General features: G+C 41.3%; 1 protein-coding gene and 1 non-coding gene across 2 annotated transcripts; both read left to right on the top strand.

Annotated features, from left to right (window-relative positions):
* Positions 1–4,056: 4,056 nt before the first annotated feature.
* On the top strand, positions 4,057–19,746 carry si:ch211-89o9.6 (zinc finger and BTB domain-containing protein 49). Its single transcript, XM_061090276.1, has 8 exons — positions 4,057–4,531; positions 5,206–5,309; positions 5,427–5,541; positions 7,626–7,753; positions 11,617–11,710; positions 12,146–12,261; positions 16,680–17,079; positions 18,977–19,746. The coding sequence occupies exons 1-8, from the start codon at positions 4,237–4,239 to the stop codon at positions 19,627–19,629; spliced, it is 1,905 nt and encodes a 634-aa protein (XP_060946259.1). The 5' UTR covers positions 4,057–4,236; the 3' UTR covers positions 19,630–19,746.
* LOC132997952 (U1 spliceosomal RNA) lies at positions 13,122–13,283 on the top strand. The gene has a single exon (XR_009677953.1). It is a non-coding gene; the product is annotated as a U1 spliceosomal RNA (small nuclear RNA).
* Positions 19,747–20,780: the final 1,034 nt, after the last annotated feature.

Here is a 20,780-nt window from a genome sequence, read left to right as displayed (position 1 = left end):
TACATAAGAGGGGATCTACACCTACTTAGAACTTTTTTTTTATGGACGGGACATCATTAACTTGAATAGATTGTGAGATAAATCCAAAATGTTGCTTTACTGTAGATGAAAAATTCAACATAGAAGGTTAAGAAATGAGAATCTCATTGCTGATGGTGAAATACTTCACATCAACCATCTATAAATACAACACCAACTCCTCATTTTCTTTTATTTGCTGTGGTAGGTGTAAGAAAGCTGTTCCAGTGCAACAGGGAAACCTATCCTGAGCAGTACTGTCTTTTACTGAGATTTATTGGAGACCAATTTAATAGCGAATAAGAACAACGCTGGAGTCTTTGGGAGATGTTTTTTGATGACACTAGCTGTTTCTAGTCTTTTTGCTAAGCTAGGCGAACAATGTGCTGGACTTATCTGCCTTTACTCAGAAATAATATTTGATATAATATATTCCTTTCCTACTGGGACAACAGGAATCTATGAAAGAAAAAAATCTCAAATTACAGACTTCCTTATAAGCACTTTAAATGTCCCCATAAAATCCTTAAAGCCATGATACACAGTTTTTTCCTCATGATATATTCATCCCATATAGTCCACTACTCATATTGCTACAGTATCGTGAATGAGTGGCCTTCTCAGAGGCACCTGCTGTAGAATGGTAATTCTTTGTTAAATTAACCCTGTAATTCAGACCTGCACTTTCTCATGTATGATGGTGTCCTGATTATATGTTGTGTTCTGATGATTGTGTCTGACACACTCACTGTCAGTATACAGTATGTATGTACATGTAATGATACCCGTCTGGTGCTCTGTTTCCCCAACTGGACAGTGCGATTAGAATATTTCATTTTTTTAGATACAAAGCCCAGTTGAAGTTGACTTTCAAGTGTTAGAACCTGTTCACAGGTTGAAGCCTAAGCTGTAACTGTTTTTTTCATGTTAATTCTTGTTCTCAATGAAATATCAATGAAGTACATACTGTAAAATGATGCAAAGTAGAACAAAAATATCGAAGGGTTGTGTTTTTGTGTGTTGGTGTTTGGATGTCATTGGCATTAGCTGTAGGGAACACAGCTATAACAAATATGTTGTCATTTATCATTCGTTCATGACCTGTTCCAGTGTTTAAAAATGTATGGGTATCATTTAACATGTAAATGGTTTGTGATGAATCTGCCTCTGCTGTCGGCATTATGTATGTGCTGCTATCTTTCAGTAATCTTGACTACTCATGGAATCTGATTTGTTTTCAGATGTTCAGATTAAAACATGCTGGCAGGAGGGGGAATTATTTGACTTTCAAATGACTAAGTAACTGACGTCCAGTATGTATGCATCAAGTGGTGTTTGAAAGTGATAAACTAAATCAACCACAAATGTACAGGTTTTATGTTACATCAAATGGCCTCCGCTTGTTATGCTACATTAAAAAAATTATACTAAATAAATTCTGTGCAAATAATTTACATAAGTGCTGTTATTTCAGACTTCACTTACAAAGTTTGTAACAGTCGAGCAGATGAGTACCTTAGTCATCTCTCTCTCTTACACCACATACACAAGAAAAACAAGGCACATTTTCTCTTACCACAAATACAATTATAATGACAATAAAATCGGTAGGGAATATGATGTGAAAATGCTGGATAGGTCCCTCACAATCTTGTCGAAATGAATTGTTTTGTTACAATCACTCCACTGCGGCTCAAAAGGAGAGAGTTTTGGAAGGCATCCACTTTGATGTGTCTTAACCCAGGTGCCATACAACTAGAAGTCACAGATTAAGGATAGTTCACCCAAAAATTTAAATTCACTCATCTTCTCACAACTATGTCGATGGAGGGGTGGGTGAAGAGTTCAAAAAACATTTTGAGTTTCAGGGGTAAACAGCGTTTCAGCCAAATCCAATACAGTTGAAGTAAATGGTGAACAATTCTTTAAACGTGTAAAAACAACTGATAAAAACATAAAATCCCTCCATACTGTGGTGTCATCCAAATGTCTGAAAGCTCCGACATTCAAATTCAAATTGAAATGAGGTCATTTACACTGTGTTTTTAGCCTAAATGTCCGTTGTAATCCAGGTGTGAAAGCGGCTCCGGAGGAGGATAACAGCGAACATTTAAAGTCAAAGTGAACTTTATTTTCATCTAGATCAGTGGCGCCCCCCTGGGGCAGAACCACCTCTAATTTGAAGGTACTGAGGTACTCAGCAGGTATTTGACCTGTCGTGTGCTACCTGTCTTTGACACACTTGAAACGATGGGTGTATCGTAACAAATATGTGCTGTAACAGTGTTGCTTTTGGTTGTGAGCATCTCCATCGACAATAATGAATTTGTGCATGTAAAAGGAATTCTATGTTAAATTGTTTAGATTTAACATGTTTAGAAAAAAATAAAACTATAAACCCTACTATATACATTGTATAAAATTGTATTTTATATTAAACTGGGCCTAGTGGCATGCAGAAGCATAGCTACCCTGTTATTGTGCATTCAATACTAAGCTATTCAAATAATACACAGGTTCATATTTTCATGTTTTTATTATAAACATGCGCGTGGTATCGGAGCTGCAGTGTGTGCATTGCTGACTGAAAGATTCATGTTAATGTGTATTTAAAGACATTTAAATTTGTGGAAAAAAAATTATAAAAATATAAGAAATTCTCTAATCAACCAAATATTTCATGACCCCCCCCCCCCTGCAATACCTCCGCGGACCCCCTGTCAAAGAACTCTGATTTAGACCATTACAGGCAACACAGGATGACATCAATACCTGCAAAGCATGATTACATGATTTAAGAGCTTACCAATTTCCTTTATTCCTTTATTTCAGATCTTCTAACTTTATACGGCCGCTGTGGCTGAGGGGTAGAGTGGTCGTCCTCCAACCTGAAGGTCGGCAGTTCGATCCCCAGTCTATTCCATCTGCATGCCGAAGTGTCCTTGGTGAACCCTGAATTGCCCCCCATAGAGTGAGCTGCGAATAGATGCACTGTATGAATGTGTGTGTGAATGGGTGAATGTATAACTGTACTGTAAAGTGCTTTGAGTGGTCATCAAGACTAGAAAAGCGCTATCTAAATACAAAACCATTTACCATTTGGTAAGTTTTATATCCATAAATAATCTTTAATTAAACATTGAAAGCACAGACAAATGTATGTACAAAAAAACATGTATACACATTTTCTTATGGTTCCATGTACATCGTCGACAAATAAGGGTGAAACAGTATTTTTTTAATAAAGTTCTAATGAGGATTACAGTTGTATGAAATTATAATGTTCAAATGCTGATTTTTTTTAAACTGCTAGTGTTCCGTGGATTTTTTGTATAATTTCATTGTGGTGTGTACACTTTTTTTATACAAATGTTTAACTACAGCCGTCACACTACAGGACTCTCAAAAAATCACACATTCATTGTCACCTTTCAACATACACAGTACATTCCAACATCTGGGGGGCTTCCTGGTAGTGGAATAAACTAAGGGCCTCTATAGTTGTCCATGTAACTGTCGTTTCAAAAATCTGATTTTCCATGTCACGCCACAGGACAGCATTTGTGTTACGAAAGTTATTTTGCTGTAAATACTAATATACTAGTTTTGTGCATATTAAAACCTAATATTAATAAAGTCATTATATACAATATAATGCCAAGGCAGTTATTACCTGCTCCAGATATTTCTGGTTTATTTTGTTTATATGTAAGTTTAATGCTACACCTATGTTACGGTCACACCGCAGGACATTTTGCGTATTCACCTTAAAATATAATCAAAACATAACAGATATTTCATACAAAATCATAAGTTTAAAACAAAGTACCATAATATGCATCGCATCCATGTGTTGTTTAAGTGGTTAAATGCATCTAAATAAACATTAACACTTAATTACAGCAAAATCATGCGTCATGTCATCCACCCACATATTATGTTTAACTGTAAAAGCACTGAATGAAAGAAGCTGGAAATAAATCCTTCTTCGGCACTTTAACGTTTATTTTACCGGATACAACTGTTTTGGGGCGGGGCTTGTCGGCAGAGGAGAAGCAACCACAGTTTCGCGATCGTTACCTGCAAACATTTAGCGCGATAGTTTTCCACCACTGCTGTTATGGTTTAACCAAACATACAACATTTTTTATCCCCACCAGAGGAGTTAAACTGTATTTCACCGACTGAGCAGCAAGCGAGCCACTGACCGCGGGAACAATGTCCAGCCGTCTGGCCTTCCAGACCCAGCTGGCATCCATCATGGAAGTCCTGGCTAACGCTGCCGTGGCGGAGATCTGTAAGCTGGTTGACGATGATTATGCCGTGGTTAGTTTGCAGATGTCCCAATGTCACAGAGAGAACAAATCCCTGAAGAGGAAACTGCACCTACTTGAACTGAAGATGGCGAGAGGGAACGCCGAGCGGAGGCTCCGAGAAAGCTCCACGCACAGTACCCGACCGAGGGTGCAGATCAACTGCGGCGATAGGCGCCGGGAGTCCTCACCGTCCACCGGTGAGATAAGAGATACTGTTCAATACACCATTTTTGCGTCAGTCATTTTGATATGAAATAGTACGTCAACTCAGGTGTTACTAATCGCATTAATTAAAGCACTGCTGAATTTAGTTGGTTAGGCTTGTATTAAACTACTGTTTCATATCAAAATGGCTGCCGTGAAAAGGGTCTATTCGATTCATTCAGTTTTAATTGTATAGCACCAGACCACAGCATACATTATCTTAAGTACAGCAATGTCTAAATCTGTAGCTGTTTTTCCAATCAAACACATTTCCAGCTGGTGTTAGTACGCCCATATGTTTTGCCCTTGTATTTGTTTAGTGGTTGAAAAGTTTAAAAAAGCAAACACTGAAGATGTTTACGTTTAAAGATGGTGTGTGACCAGTTTGAGCACAGTGCGTTGTTGTTACCACAGTGCGTTTGAAGATGACACTGCTTTGCCTTACATTTCATTTAGCTGACGCTTGTATCCAAAGCGACCCATGAGGGTACAAAACCAGAACAACAACAACCAAGAAAGTACAAGGGGGTGGGGGGGAGAGAGGAGAGAGATTTGACAGAGGAGGCCGGTTGCAATTCTCTGCAGGGTTTTATGCATCCACTATCATGTCACTGACAATTTTCTCTGTCATTATTTCTAAATACACATTTGTCTGGTTTTTGGTTAGGTGGAGTGTTTGAGCGACAGATGGATATCACTCTGTGGTCTGACAGAACTGCTACACGCAACACAGTCAGCCAGGCAAACCATTCTGACAACATCCAAAGTATGGTAAGCACAAGGCGTGATTGTACTGGGAAGCAATTCTGACGTTTTTCATATATTGTAGCTGCACGAATATGAAACGGGCTCTTGCTGACAGACTGATAAACTTCCTCTGTTGTGCAGTCTCCAGATGTGGAGCTGGTGGAGCCAGATGCAATGCTGGTAAAGGAAGAGAAGGTGGAAGCAAACATGTCTTGCATTGAAGAAACGGAGGACGTGCCACTTATAGGAGATGATGGTGAGTACAGGCAGAATACTGATTTTCGGGTTTTCAAAATTGTCGAAAAACATATGAGTTGGGCACCATACAGGACTTCTGTATGGTTAATCTGTCAATTAACTAAAATATATCACAGTTGGAGAGCTAACCCAGATAGCTTGTTATCCTAGCTACAAAAAGGGATTCAGTTCATCAATTGATATTCAATTAAAAGTCAAATAACAATCGAATCAAAGAAGTACGAGTAATAAGCAATCATCAAAGACACCAAAATATCAATTGATAAATAGAAATTTATTTCACTTTCAGAGTCCAAATCTGAAAATGAATGTCCATTAAATAAACAAATGGTTATAAGGATTCTAGATAATAAGTGATCTTTGAGTAGTCTCTCAATAATGTGTGTGTGTGGGGAGTTTGTTCAGGGGAAATGGTTACATCAAATCACGCTCCGCCTCCTCCTCGATGGAGCTGTTATCTTGCTGTGCGCCGTCTCCTGTCTGTGGTCTCTGCGTCCATAGCCAGGGACTGTTTATGTTTATTAGTAACAAGACATATCCACATCGCCATATTAAACAACGTTATCAATTAGGGATGGGCATTGGATTACATTGTCTTATCGATCGTCAAGTCAATTAAGGATCAATTTTCGATTAATCATTAATATTTTTATATTAAAATTGACTATTTAGAGGCTATATTAAAATGCACAGCGTGTTTCCTCATTGAGATGTTTATGACAAGATGAACAAAATATGCACTGCCGTACTCTTCAGCAGCGGAGCCGACAGCTAGAAGCCAGTGCTCATAAACACAACTGACCCTTGTTTTAGTTTTTTTCTCAAATAAAATAATAATATACAAAACAATCATGTTAAACAATAACTTAACCAAAAATATATAATACTTAGGTCTGACAGGTTTTGCCAAATGTAACTCAAAACTATCAAACAAGGCACCGAGTCGAGAAAGCTTCATAAAAATAACCAGTTACTCACATACAACTTCAGCACCAGCCTACTGATTTTTGTTGAGAAAGATGAGCATGTAAACATGCTCTCGGGTCAGAGTGAACGCAGCCTGGTGACCGTCAGTCCAGCCACCGCAAACACCCGCTCTGAGGGGACTGACGTCGCCGTGATACACAGGTAGCTCCGTGCTAACTTGGCAAGCCTGGGGAACCTTATTCCATTCACTTTCCACCAGTCTGTAGGGGTGCAATCCAGGGGTGGGGGAGCTTCCCTCAGAAAGTTCTGAAGTTCTGCTTTGATGCCAGACTCCATTGAGTGGTATAGTACTCCCCAAGGAGTTGTGTCATAGCAGAGACCTGGGACTGGGAGGCCGCGACTCCAGTGTTTGCGCTCCCCTCGTCCGTGTCAGACAACGCAGGCTCCTTGTCTCCCCGGCCTCTGGGATAGCCGCCCTACTGATCTCAACTGCCTCTCCCAGTTCAACAAGTTTCACTTTACCAGCCATTTTCTGTGCTAGTGTAAGAAAGCAAAGGTGCTTGTGACGCGGGTCCAGCGTTGATGAGATCATGGCGGCGGATGACACAAACTCATCAGACTGAGCGGCTGTGGCTGAGGGGTAGAGTGGTCGTCCTCCAACCTGAAGGTTGGCGGTTCGATCCCCAGTCTTCCCCATCTGCATGCCGAATTGTCCTTCGGCAAGATGCTGAACCCCTAATTGCCCCTCATAGAACAAGAAAATGCTGCTAAGAGATGCACTGTATGAATGTGTGTGAATTGGTGAATCTAAAACTGTACTGTAAAGAGCTTTGAGTGGTCATCAAGACTAGAAAAGCGCTATATAAATACAAAACCATTTGCATGTGGACAGTAATAAAGAAAATTCTGTTTCATTTTATGAAATTTTATTAAATTATTTACAGAGCTCTTTAAGAAAGGTTTATGGTGAAGTTGGAAGTCAACTACCTAGTTTGTTGGCAGTGAAGATTAATAGTCAATGTTCTTCATACAATGAAAAACAAATTTGCTAATTCAGTTAATCTTATAGTGGTTCTACTGACCAAAATGGGACCATCAAGAGACAGTGTATAAAACTTTTTTCTCTATCCTTTGCTCCATGTTGTCTCTTTGAAGGAGTGCTGAAATGTGTCCATCGTGGAGGGTCTGGAGAGAGACTGAGGCTTGAGGAGCAGAATACCCAGATCCAAATCAGCAGGACCAGGCCTATAGGCAGCAACTGCAACAGCAGCAGAGGAGTGGAGGTCAGTGACTCCTCTCCTCTTCTTAACTGTGAACTCAGAAACTCTGTTGAGGATAGAGACTCCCTGCAAGAAACCATAAACCCACAGCAGTATATCGATGACAGCAGGGACTCACACTTTGACCTGTTGCGTGACAATAAAAGTGCTAACTCGTTGGTTCAGGAGTTTTTCGATGAGCCTTCAGGGGTTGGGGTGGAAGGACAAAGGCTGTCTTGTTCATACTCGATGGCGGCAGCTGATTTCCCATCGACCTCGTCAAGGGTGGATGGCGGTGCTCGTTACGGCACTGGTTTGCTGCTGTCCCTGCCCTTCAGCGACAGCAGCTCAGTACATCATCGGACCAGCACCAAGGAAAGACTGTTCGTTTGCAGTTACTGTGGCAAAGCTTTTAACCGGCCAAAGAAGGTAGAGATCCACCAGCGTATCCACACAGGGGAGAAGCCTTTCAGCTGCTCAACATGTGGGAAGATGTTCTCCGAGGCTGGGAACCTGAGGAAACATCAGCGAGTCCACACTGGGGAGAAACCGTACAGCTGTGGGATGTGTGGCAGAGGATTTGCCTGGATTAGAAACCTAAAAACACACCAGCAAAAGAGCCATCCTGAAATTTGTACTGAAGAAGAGACCCGGTAACGAATCTGAACTATCCTATGAGACAGAACAAAGTTCTGCTCACAGATTGAATATAAACACTTGTTTTTAAAAAAGATTGCTAAAAGTTTCACATTGTAGTTAACTTTAAAGTTCTTTAAATGTGTCTTTTTTTAGAGAATTTGATGAATTAGAATCATAATGTCACTGTTGCTAGTCTTCAACTGAATCCGCTAGGGATGCAACCTCTGGACAGAAACTTTGAACTTATGTTTAGTTTATGGTGACTTACCAATTCCCTTCATTGCCTTGTCTCAGTGCCCTGGTCCAGTGAAGGTTTCAAATTGAAAGTTAGCAATACATTTTTACTTGTGTATATGGGAGTATACTGTCTTGTTTCCTTCACCTTTTACTATATAAATGCTTTGGTGGTAAACAGCTGGAGCCATGATGATCTTCTCTGCTGGAGTTTATACTGTACTTGTACTGGATCCCAACCAACACAAAGTTTGTCTGTCTCGCAGCACTTTCTGGTTTCCTCACTGTATCTGTGGCTCTCAGCTGCAATCTTATAGGCTCCCACTGGAAAGTAAATTATTAGAAATGGTTCACACATAGCAGGAGACAGTTAGCTTGGATCTGTACTTTGATGTGTTGACCGCAAGAAATATATTGTTTTACCACACATAGATGATATGATTATGTTCATAGAATGAGAATGGTAATAAAATTGTCTTAATTGTCACTGCTTTGGAAAACGGTACTTGTTTAGTAAACCATAATATTTGCCATGAGCGTTCAGTTTATTGAATGACCGCACAACAAATGAATAGTTAAAGGTGGGGAATTTATCAATTTTTAAATGCATTGTGTTGTAGACGGTTCGCCATTGCAGTGACAAAAATGTTAAATTACAAGTTTTATGCTACGTTCATTATGTAGCTCCGGTCACCTTTTGCATGCTGGAGTATTGATTGTTGGAGTGTCTTCCCTCCCTACTCCCCCTCTGGTCTACACTCACTTTAAACTTAAACAATAAAAAACAACACTAATCAAGTGATTAGGCCATGTACAGTACTTGAAGTTTACTTTGTGTTTGTTTTATTTGATGTATGAGGTACACATTTAAACACATTGAATCAAAGTCCAAGATTTTGTGCGCACGTAGTTCAGCTTCACCACGCGAAGGCAGGACATCTGGGTTTAAGTGACCAGAGGGATTGCGTTTCATATTCCGACACATCAATTAATAACTAAATACACTACTCAAAAACATTAAGGGAACACTTAAATCACATCAGATCCTGATGAACAAATTGTTCAAATAGAAAATCTTTACTGATGTACATTCTTTAATTTGTTTAGAACAAAATGATGAAGCAATCATCAGTGGAAACCAAAATCATTACCCATTGAGAGCTATACAAAATCATTCTGAAAATCAAAGAAAAAACAAATAACAGGTTGATCCAACTTAGGTGATTTCACTCAAAGCAACTCGATGTTACCCTGTAGTTCTGTGTGGCCCCCATGTGCGTGTATGCACACTCAACAACGTCTGGGCATGCTCCTGATGAGTTGGAGGATGGTGTCCTGGGGAATCTCTTCCCAGACCTTGATCAGGGCATCAGTGAGCTCCTGAACAGGCTGTGGTGGTACTTGGTGGTGTTGGATGCACTGATACATAATGTCCCATAGGTGCTCAATTAATTTAGTTGAGGGGAACGAGAGGACCAGTCAATGGCATCAATGCCTTCTCCATCAAGGAACTGCCTACACACTCAGGCCGTATGATGCCAAGCACCGCCAAACCAGTCATGCTGGATGATGTTACAGTAAGCATTCACCACAGCTTCTCCAGACTCTTTCACGCCTGTCATGTGCTCATTATGAACCGGCTCTCATCTGTGAAGAGAACATGGCGCCGATGGTGGGCCTTCCAATTCTGGTTTTCTGTGGCAAATGCCAATCAAGCTGGACGGGGCTTGGCTGTGAGAACAGGTCCCCCTAGAGGTCAACGGGCCCTCCTGCCACCCTCATGGAGTCTGTTTCTGACAGTTTCGTCAGAAACATGGAAACTTGTAGCCTGCCGGAGGTCATTTTTTAGGCTCTGGCAGTGCTCCTCGCACAAAGGAGCAGATACTGGTCCTGCTGCTTGGTTGATGGCCTTCTGCGGCTGTGTCCAGCTGCAACTTCCGGTCTTCTGGTAACTCCTCCATGCTCTTGAGACTGTGCTCGGAGACACAGCAAGCCTTCTTTCAACGGGACGTATTGATGTGCCTTCCTGGAGGAGCAGGACAAACTGCAACCTGATTGGGCTGCAGATAACGCCTTATGCTACCAGTAGTGACAAGGACACTAGCAGAACACAAAACTAGTGAAGAATCAGTCAAGAAGGATAAAGAGACAGCAGCTGTCTGTGGCCAGCACATGCAAAACCATTCCCTTTTTGAGGGTTGCCTTGATTTTGCGTCTCGATTGCACATTTTGTCAATTTCATTTGGATTTTTAGTTGTCCATCCGTACGCAAGACCAGGTACAAACATTAACTTGGACTCAAGGATTGTAGATTCACTTGAGCTTTGATATCTCAAGATCACCTTTTCTTCAAATTTGGTACAAGTGTTAATTTGGACTCACATGAAAGACAGCATGTCACTACATCTGGCACAATTCACTTGGACTCATTGATTAAATGAATAGATTTCGGTGGCCAACGGTCAAGGTCACAGTGGCCTGAAAAATAATGTTTTGGGCCTCTTAAATGTGATATCTAAAGACTGCCTGAGGGAATTTCTTTAACTTTTGATCTGTTATCACTTCAACTCAAAGATAAAGGGATTATGTTTTATTGGTTAAAGGTCAAATGTCACAGTGACCATATATGAATCTGGGGGGGAAATTGTAGAAATATGTACACAGAAAACTGCACTTGCTGGTGGAGGCATAAAACCGCAGTGCGGTAGTTCTAGTTTAGTTAATTAATTACCTAAGTCAGTGCTTTGGCATTTCTCTGCTGCATTCATGTGTTACTATTGGCTAATCCACAGTCCTATACACTAGTAATAATTTATATCCACTCAAACAGAGGTCTTAATATAGTATAGTATATAGTTTATCTCTTGATCATCTTCTTTATCACATTTTGACTATAGTTGCATCTGCCACTCAGGTGTTTAGTCTCATGGACAATGGACATTGTGTGTCATGTGTAGTCATGTTGTGTGTTGTGTTGTTTTTAACATCACATGTTTTCTCTTTGTCGTGTGCAGAAGGATGATGAGCCAGATGTGGTGCTGGTGAAGGTAGAGGAAGTGGAGCCGCTGTCGGAATTTCAGAACCAAACAGACCTCAGCATACAGGAGGGTGAGTGGACTCATGCATTGTTAAATTCAACTAACATTATCCTATTGGATCTTAATATATGAAATACGTGCGCCCGGCCAAATCCCCTTTTGACTGCTATGTCCACTTGTAAGTTTATCTATTTCAAAACAAAATGCAAACTTCCTGTACGTTGGCAAAGGAGATCAATCATTGAAAAATCGAATTGAACAAAACATGTTCACCATTTATCATAATCATATGTAATTATTGTTTTCATGTCATGGCAGTAGATTAAAAACAACATCAAGTCACTATCAGTTTGTATTGGTCAGCCATTGATTTACACACACTGTAGCAGCATGAAAAATAAACCACATAGTACAGCAGATCATTTGAAAAGCCTGAAGAAGCTACATTTAATCTTGTGTAGTTGATTCATTGAGTGTGACAAAGAAAGTCACTTTGTTTATCCAGGGTTGGTGGAGTCGAGCACAGATGACTACAGAGGAGGGCTGCCATTTGATGACACCACGCCAGCTTCCACCAATCAGCTTTTAGACCTGCAGGAGTCTGGGGGGGGCTTCTCAGAGGTCAGCTATGGCCGTTCTTCACTGTGGACGAATGGGGGGAGTAGATATTTTCATGACAACAGTCTCCCAGGGCCATCCTCACACTGCTCCCCCTTGCCATACCTGCAAGGCACACTCATTAGCGCAGAGGCTGGTAGCTCTGAGAGGTTAATGGCTGTTGAGAATTCATCAGGAATGTTATTGGCTGTTGAAAGCTCCAGAAGCTTCCACGCCTCTTTTGAGCCGCTTGGTCCTGTTATAGATCTGTCAGACGAATCTAACCCTATTCAGGCTCTAGGTCAGACACAGGGGGAACAGCTGTCTATTCAGGTGTCCCAACCATGCCCAGACCCAGGTCCAAGTAAAGGTCAGGGCAGTAATTGCAGCACTAATATGCATCAGAAAATCCCCAGGAAGAGGGGATGCATATGTAGGTTCTGTGGGAAAGGGTTCAGCTCACAGGCAAACTTACACTCTCACCTGAGGACTCACACTGGAGAGAGGCCATATGGCTGCACAATCTGTGGCAAAAAATTCTCCCAGTTCTGGAACCTGAAGATCCACAGGAACATCCACACGGGGGAGAGACCATACCAGTGCCCTCTCTGCCCAGAGAGGTTCTCTGACCCCAGCAACCTGAAAAAGCACCAGAAAAGACACCAGCCAAAGACATAGACCTGCAGTCTGCAGCATCTGACATCTAGAACTAAGCATTCATAAATACTAATGAGGTTTATTGATTTTATTAATGATCATACTTACGACCACATGTAGCAGCTCACTGGAGCCAAAATATTCACAGGAAATGAACCTTCTTAAAGGATTTCTGGACTTTTACTATCTGTAATTACTTGAAGGGGGTCAGTAGGGACCCTTAGAGTATGCTTACCTAGCAGGGGAGATACCATGATCATGAAGGTGGTTCACCCAGGGCGAGGCTCAGCCATTGCACTTCGGTTGTGCTGACCCGTGCGAATTCCCCTCGTGGGAATCTCGCTTGCATAATTTGTGGTAGTGGGGGACTGCGTCCGCGCTCTCACCTGAAATTGGAGAGGCGGTGAACTAGTGGCAGAAAACTTGGACTCTGGGCAGAAAATTGGGACGACATCAGACTGGAAGGTCTCTGGTTCGACTCCACGGAGTAACAACAACAACAACAACAAAAAAATTAACCTGGATGCACAACACTTGGATCTGTTCAAAAGTCCAAGAGGACTCTCCCTATCCCACTGTCTAGTGCCCCTGAGCAAGGCACCTTACTCCCTCAACATCTGCTCCGTACATGGCTGCCCACTGCTCTGTGTGTCCTGCTGTGTTCACCAGATGGGTTAAAAGCAGAGGACAAATTTCCTTCATCTGCATGAGTGTGCATTAATAATAAATATTGTATCTTGTATCTATCTTGAAAACTGTCAGTCCATGGACTTTTGCACTCAGTCCATTCTAAGAAATATTTCTCTGAAACTGCTCGTTTCAAACTTTGGAGGTAGGATGACATCAGCTACTCCTTTATCTTCTCTCAGCCCCACCCAGCCGGTACCAGTCCAGCCTCTGAACCTATCACAAAGTACTCATCTACTCAAAGTGCAGTCAGCCAATCAGAGGAGGGGCTCATAAATAATTAAAGAGGCAGGCAAAAACAGCCTGTTGTCTCTGGTACGCCAGCGGCATGGAAATAGCATTTTTTGACTACTGATATGTCATCTTAGGGGTACCAATACCTCAATTAATGACAGAAAGGAACCAACTTTCAGCAGCAGTGTATCAGTGCATTTTCTTTATTGATGACACCACTGCTGTCCCATAAAACCGCTCTTTACCTCCACCTCACTAGCAAACACCGCAATCTCAGTGTCAGAGAGTTTAGCTTCTTCTTTTCATAGCTTAATGCCATGGCTCTGTCATGACTCACCGTGAAACCCATTGGTCAGCAGGATAATTTAATATTCATGAGGTGCTTTGCATTCACCATTTATGTTGGGCAGATCCACGTACGAACATTTCCAGGTGGACTGATTTATAAAGGGAACATTGCTTTCAGGTGTTATACATCAGATTTTTTTGTTTTTGCATACGCCCTTTTCAGATTTTGTGCACACGTACACTTGAATCCTGAATCTTATCCACTGTTTTATAAAACAGGCCATAGTAGAATAACTGATCCCTTTTCTAAAACACTATTTTTGAGTGCTGTTAAGTTCCTGTAAATAATAATAAAATATCCAGATTGCATAATAATGCGAACACCTGAAAACAACTTGAAAAAAAACATTTAAATTACAAACAGATAAACTGACCATGATCTAACCCCATAAAGAAACACACACACACAAACTTTGCTCGCTGAGGGTGCTGACATTGTGTAAGTTTTAAGTTCATACTGAAATTGTTCACTATTTTAAGAATGATTGCAAAGGATAATAATTCTGATCAAATAATCGATCAGAAGAGAAAAGTATAGTGAAAATAGTCATTAACTGCTGTTGGATACAAAACATTTGAAAAAAGCTGAACCATAACCACCTAACAGTAAAATACTACTTTTACATTAATAAATAAGTGATGATAAACTACTTATATAATATTTAAAAGTATAGCAGTCACATGGCTCATTAAATGCTTTTATTCTGTTTTCTTGATAATAGATTATCAAGATCAATAATTTCCTTAATATTTTCAATGAAGTACTTTGAGGTGTAACAGAGTAACTAACAGTGTGGTATTAGTACTTTTACTAAACTGAAGGATGTCATTATTTTTCTATCACTGATGCTACCACATAAACAAAATAACTATTTTGAGAAAATGCATCAATGCTTTTAATGTGACAAATCTGTGCAGGAAGTGTTGGCTTTCATGCAAAGTATCTTAACATTGAAAAAAATTGTCAGAGTTGATTAGCATTGTGGTGAGTGTGAGTGATTCTTCCTGGACAGATGATTCACATTGAAAGCCTGCCAGGAACAGTAGCATTAGTATGCCCTTTGTGCAACAAGTACTCTTCATGTGAAACATCTGTTCAATTAGGGACTAAGAGTGTTTGGGTCTGTTTGTGTTAACAACAGAAAGTGAGAGCTGCAGAGTGTGTCTTACTCATTCATTGCACTTGATCAGATATGCTAATAAAACATGGGAAGATAGAAATAATCGTTCATCTCTGATATGAGCCTTTCAGTTTCAGATACTGAATCTTTGCATTGCAGCCTGAGATGCAGACACATCAATCAAACAGATACAAAACAAGAAAACCCCTAACCCTAACCCTAACCCTAGCCACTGAGATTGAGATATTTAAGACATTCCAGGCCAGAATTCAACAACTGTCTAGAGAATCATTAACTTGGTAATCGTGTCTGCATTTTAATTATAATATATTTAAGTTGTCTTCCAGTGGAAATGCATTCAATTGCTCATAACAATACAGGGTCTGTGAAATCTGTCTCCTCTTTGTTTTATCTACAAGAAACTCTTCTGGAGGAGTGTTTATTTTAAAGTGTTACTGTAGCACAAATGTATACAGCTTTTTCTATTGTGTCACGATTTTGTAAATTCCCCCTCAGTGTCCACAGTTTGTACTGTAAATAATTAAAGCTTTATAAAAAAACATCAACATGAATTTGTCTTCTTATTATACATTACAAAATTGTGACACAATATTTTTGTTAGATTTTTTTGCAAGTAGAATCAGATCTCAGTGAATTTGTGACCCACAATCGTCCCTTGGGGTCTTTATTGGTATTTTGTTTAGTCCAGTGTGAACCTACTGCCAGTGCTGTAATGTGTTTTAAAGTTCAATCCTGTCATCAGCAGCAGTTCACAAGTTAAGGCAGATCCACACTGGCAGAGAGGTATCATAATCCTCCTCAGGGCTCATGGTCATCAGGAGTCCCCTCTCACAGTCAGCGCGGTTAGAGCACAGAAAAGGGACACTTCAACATTTTGAATAAAATGCATGAAAGTCTTTTTTCTTGACCCAAGGAAGTCATTGATGCAGGGAAACTAATTCCAGTACATTACTCTATGTACATGAATTTCCCCAAGATTTAATTTCATTCTGTGAATAGATTGAACAAACAAGATTCATGGTTATTAAAAAATCTGCAGACCTAAGCTGAAGGGTGAATGGCTCAGTTGGCACAGTGCTACATGAATGCTGACTGTTGATCCTCTCTCACATGGACTACCCTGCTTTTGCGCTCCGTTGCATGAATTTACAGAGTAGTTTCACTATTTGTTGACATTAGCCTGTAGTTACACTACTCCAAGTTCTCCACTTAACTCATGTGTGTCATTTATGGAGGTCATATTAATCTTCTCATCTAAAACTAAGAGAAACCGAGCGGCATATTTTCCAACCTGTGTTTTGTTGTTAATTGAGTCCCATCACCCTGGTGAGATGTAAGTCTGAATGAACCTCTCTCCTCCCTTCCCCTGCCCAGTCTGCAGAGCCTCAGTCGACCCCCATGATATCAGAAGATTCCAGCAGCAAAGTGGCCGTCAAACACCGGGTACCAGACATCAAGACGTCAGCAAACCCCAACGCACAACCACCAGCAGGGCAGAGATCCAGTAACAGCACCAAACCAAGCTCCGAGTACTCTCTGTTTGAGCTCGAGACATTCTTCACCCGCTGGGCTCCTGAAAATGACTCTGTGTCCACCCCCGGTGGCCCCTCATGTTCTTTCAGCATTGATGACTCAGCAGAGTTCGACACAGATGGAGCAAATATTGTAGCGGCTGAGCCATCAGTCTCCTCAGCAGTGAGGATTAGTGGAGGGCAGAGTTTGTCCTCTGCAGCTGGATGCTCCACAGTTCACAACCAGCCCCCCATGCCACAAGGTAACTAGCCATCTTCTTTCCTATTAGTCACTGGCAACTGCAGCAACTACACATGTATATACAGTAAGTCAGAATGCTGAAGAGCAGCATAGACATTCCTGATACCTTTTGTTTAGATAAGTATATCCACAATGAGGTGCCTGCATTTTGGCTCGTGACATTTCTACATCCAAGATGGATCTTTTAGAAAATATTATCCAGGATATAAATATCAAACTGCTTATCAGGTTATGTGGTGGAAAGACTGAGAAGCAAGCTTTTCAAACAGGGTTAGACCACAGGTCACTAAACCGGTCTCAGTAGATGCACAAACCAGAATGTATAAATATGTGTTATGAATATTTTTTAAATGTATAAATGCAGCATGTGAAGAAGTGTATGCAGCAGTGTCCCATAACACATAATGACATGGAGGTAAGGTGAGCTCTCTATCCTTAAAGTTGGCCTAGAATGAAAAAAGTGTGTGCATGTTGGAACAGATAGCAATTACAAGATCAAAAAACAGGTTCAGTTTGAAGGCTTGGTTTATACCCGTTTGTAGGATGGACACAGAGACAATTCTGTGGCCTGCGTGAGTTTAAAATGTATACTTTTGTTTTGATTCGACACATGAGGTACAGTTTAGGTTGGGCATAGCTTGCCCTGTAGACTAACATGAACCTCGCTAGAAAGTGGAAAGTTTTGTTTTTATGTCTCAGTGACTGGACAAGCTTACATGTCTCAACCTCCCTCCACCGAACTGACTGCTTCAGACATCACAGCTTCTGATGTCTTTTTCCTGCTTTGCAGTGATTAGTTAGATTTAGATGTTCAATATTCATTAGCATGTCAATTACCATTGTTTCAGTTACACGGACAGTGACTTAAGGCCGAAATATGCTACTCCGACTCCGTTGTGCGCGGGGGGACGCACGGATCCCACGGACTCCTTTTCATTTATGCTTCTCCGAAGGCTGGGGTGCTGAAAACAATTCACCGCCAGAACAGTAGGTGGCGCAACGGAAGACGAGCTTAGAGAAACCTAACTCTTTGTACGTAGAAGAAGTCCACGTTTGTTTATTGACCTCCTCCCGGCTTTCCTTACACACAGTGATAGATGGCAACTAACAGACAAAGGCCGTTGATGGAGCTGGAGCTGCTTGACATGGAAGAGGACTTGTAATGTATTTTATGAAACAAGTTTGAGGTCCGGAAATGTGAGATTCCTGAAATTACGTGGTGCGGAAATGATGTCGTTAGCGGACCAATCACAGCCAAGGGCTGTCCCTAGGCTCTCCGAAATGGCCAGGGATAGTTAAAAAATCAGAGGTACATTAAGAGCTCTCCGAGGAGCAGCATGTGCGTTCCTCTGTCCGTGTCAGTCCGTGTCAGTCAAATCGGGAAAGCATATATCGGTCTTTAGGTGGCAGACAACATGTAGATTACACCACACTGTTCACTTTCGAGGCAGGATGTTACACGTTTGCAAAGTTAGTCAAACTATGATATGATGCATAATTCATCTTGTTTTTAAGATAACTTTCTCTTTGCATCTTTTTTAATGAGGTTTTTATTGATTCAGTTGATAGATCCGCAACAGATGGTTAAAGAGATAATACTTCACTCAGCATGGCAGAGGAAAAGAAAAATGCGTAACAAAGCACACACATACATCTTGTTGAGTGGTATATCGCAAGTTTGGGGTGGACTGTACTTCATGTGTGGATTCTCCTCCGATGTGAAAGAATGATCGGGGCAGAATCTGCTGAGAGGCCAGTAAAAGTTGTATTACCTTTAATAAGCTACATGGTGCTCATATTCTAGATACTGATTTGTTGAAGCGATGTGAATGTCTCGGGGAGGATCGAGTAATGACAGTGGGCTGAATCCATCTTTTTTCTGCGGCCTGCTCTGTCAGCAGGGACATCTGTGTCTGTACCTAAGAGGATCCAGGTTCCATCTTCCCAGCATCCATGGGGAAGAACACCAGCCATGATTAAAAGTGCACAGTCAGTGAAACAGCAGCAACACAACAATCCCTCTGCACAGAGCACACTGTCCTCCAGCACAGCTGCTGCCGCTAACAGTAACAGTGGTGATATAACAAGTGTCTCTGGTATCACCTCAACCTGCAGGACAATGAGCTCCACTGTGGCTCCACAGTCAGCTTTAGCTCTCAGGGGATCCCCAGCACTGTTGGCAAGCATTGATTTAGCAATTGCTGCACAGCAACGAGCCAGCCTCCTGGGTCACCTCAGTAAAAGCCAGTCTGCCAGTATCACCTCCGGTGAGCACCGCAGGAAAGGCTATGTATGCCAAGCGTGTGGTAAGTCCTTCTCCGGCTTGTCCAACCTGGAGGCCCACGAGAGAGTCCATACGGGGGAAAAACCTTTCCGCTGCGACACCTGCGGGAAACACTTCTCAGAGGCAGGGAACCTGAAAAAGCACCAGAGGGTTCACACCGGGGAGAAACCCTTTAGCTGCAAGCAGTGTGGGAAGAGTTTTGCCTGGATCTGCAATCTACGGACGCACCAGCAGTCTGCCACAGGCTGCGGATCACAGCTCAGTTGAGCATAAGGACTGGGCTGATCTCACACACTCTGCTGCTTTTAGTAGTATTTCTTTCTTTTTTTTTAACTTTTATTAGAACAAGTACCTTGACAATGTCTCACACAGCCTGTCATACAATATTACAAGTGAAAATAAAATAAAAATAAAATACAAATGGCAGAAGAGTTATCCCAATGGGTTCACATAGTTTCACATTCAGTTCAGCTTGTCCAGTCAAATGTCAACAGAATGTTCATTTTAACAGATACATTATCACAGGTGTCCACTTTGCAAAGTAAATGTCCATCCGGAGTCGGAGGCTTGCAGTTAAACTTTCCATGCAATTCACAGACTGGAGCCCCTGGGCCCACTGGTCTACGGTAGGTGGGTGTGGCTTGAGCCAATTTACTGTGATCATTTTGTGAGCAATTAGCATCATAACTCTGATCATATACAATTTGTTTTTCCCTAGCCCCCTTGAAGGTGTAGTTCCCAAAATCAGCTGTTGTGGGTCAATCGAGCTGTCTAAGTTCAAGATCTCACGTATCTCCCTCATCACCTCCTCCCAGAACTTCTGTAATTTAGGGCAATCCCAGAAAATGTGAGAGAAGTCGCCTATCAGACCACAACCTCTCCAGCAGAGAGGGGAATACTTCTTGTCATACTTTGCTATTACTATGGGTGTTTTAAAATATCTCATTCTTAGCTTCCAACTAAATTCTCTCCAGGTTGGACTACTTAAACATTTTTGCCAGGACACCCAAGAGCTTTCCCATTCATAATCTGTAATAATGGTGTTAGCCTCCAATTCCCATTTACCTTTTATATCCAATGTGTCAATAGCTGTATCCATATGAATTCTTGTGTATAAACAGGATATTATATGTTTTGTTTGAATTCGATACTCAGCCATCTCCACCCAGTACTGTTCAAAATTGCCTGGTGTTTCCCTAATTTTGTCCCACTCCTTGTGTGTTGTCAAATAGTGCCGAAGTTGGAAATATCGGAACAGATCCTTAGCTTCAATACCATACTTTGCCTGAAGTTGAGCGAAAGCCCTGAGAGTCGTTCCTTCAAATAATTGACTTATTGTTGTCAGACCCTTCTCCGCCCATTTACTAAAACCACTGTCTAATTTAGCAGGCAGAAAATCACTTAGAGCAGCTATTTTT

The sequence above is a fragment of the Limanda limanda genome, chromosome 2 (assembly GCF_963576545.1).
Source record: "Limanda limanda chromosome 2, fLimLim1.1, whole genome shotgun sequence".
NCBI classification, from domain to species: domain Eukaryota; kingdom Metazoa; phylum Chordata; class Actinopteri; order Pleuronectiformes; family Pleuronectidae; genus Limanda; species Limanda limanda.
This window is presented reverse-complemented; position numbering and strand designations above follow the sequence as displayed.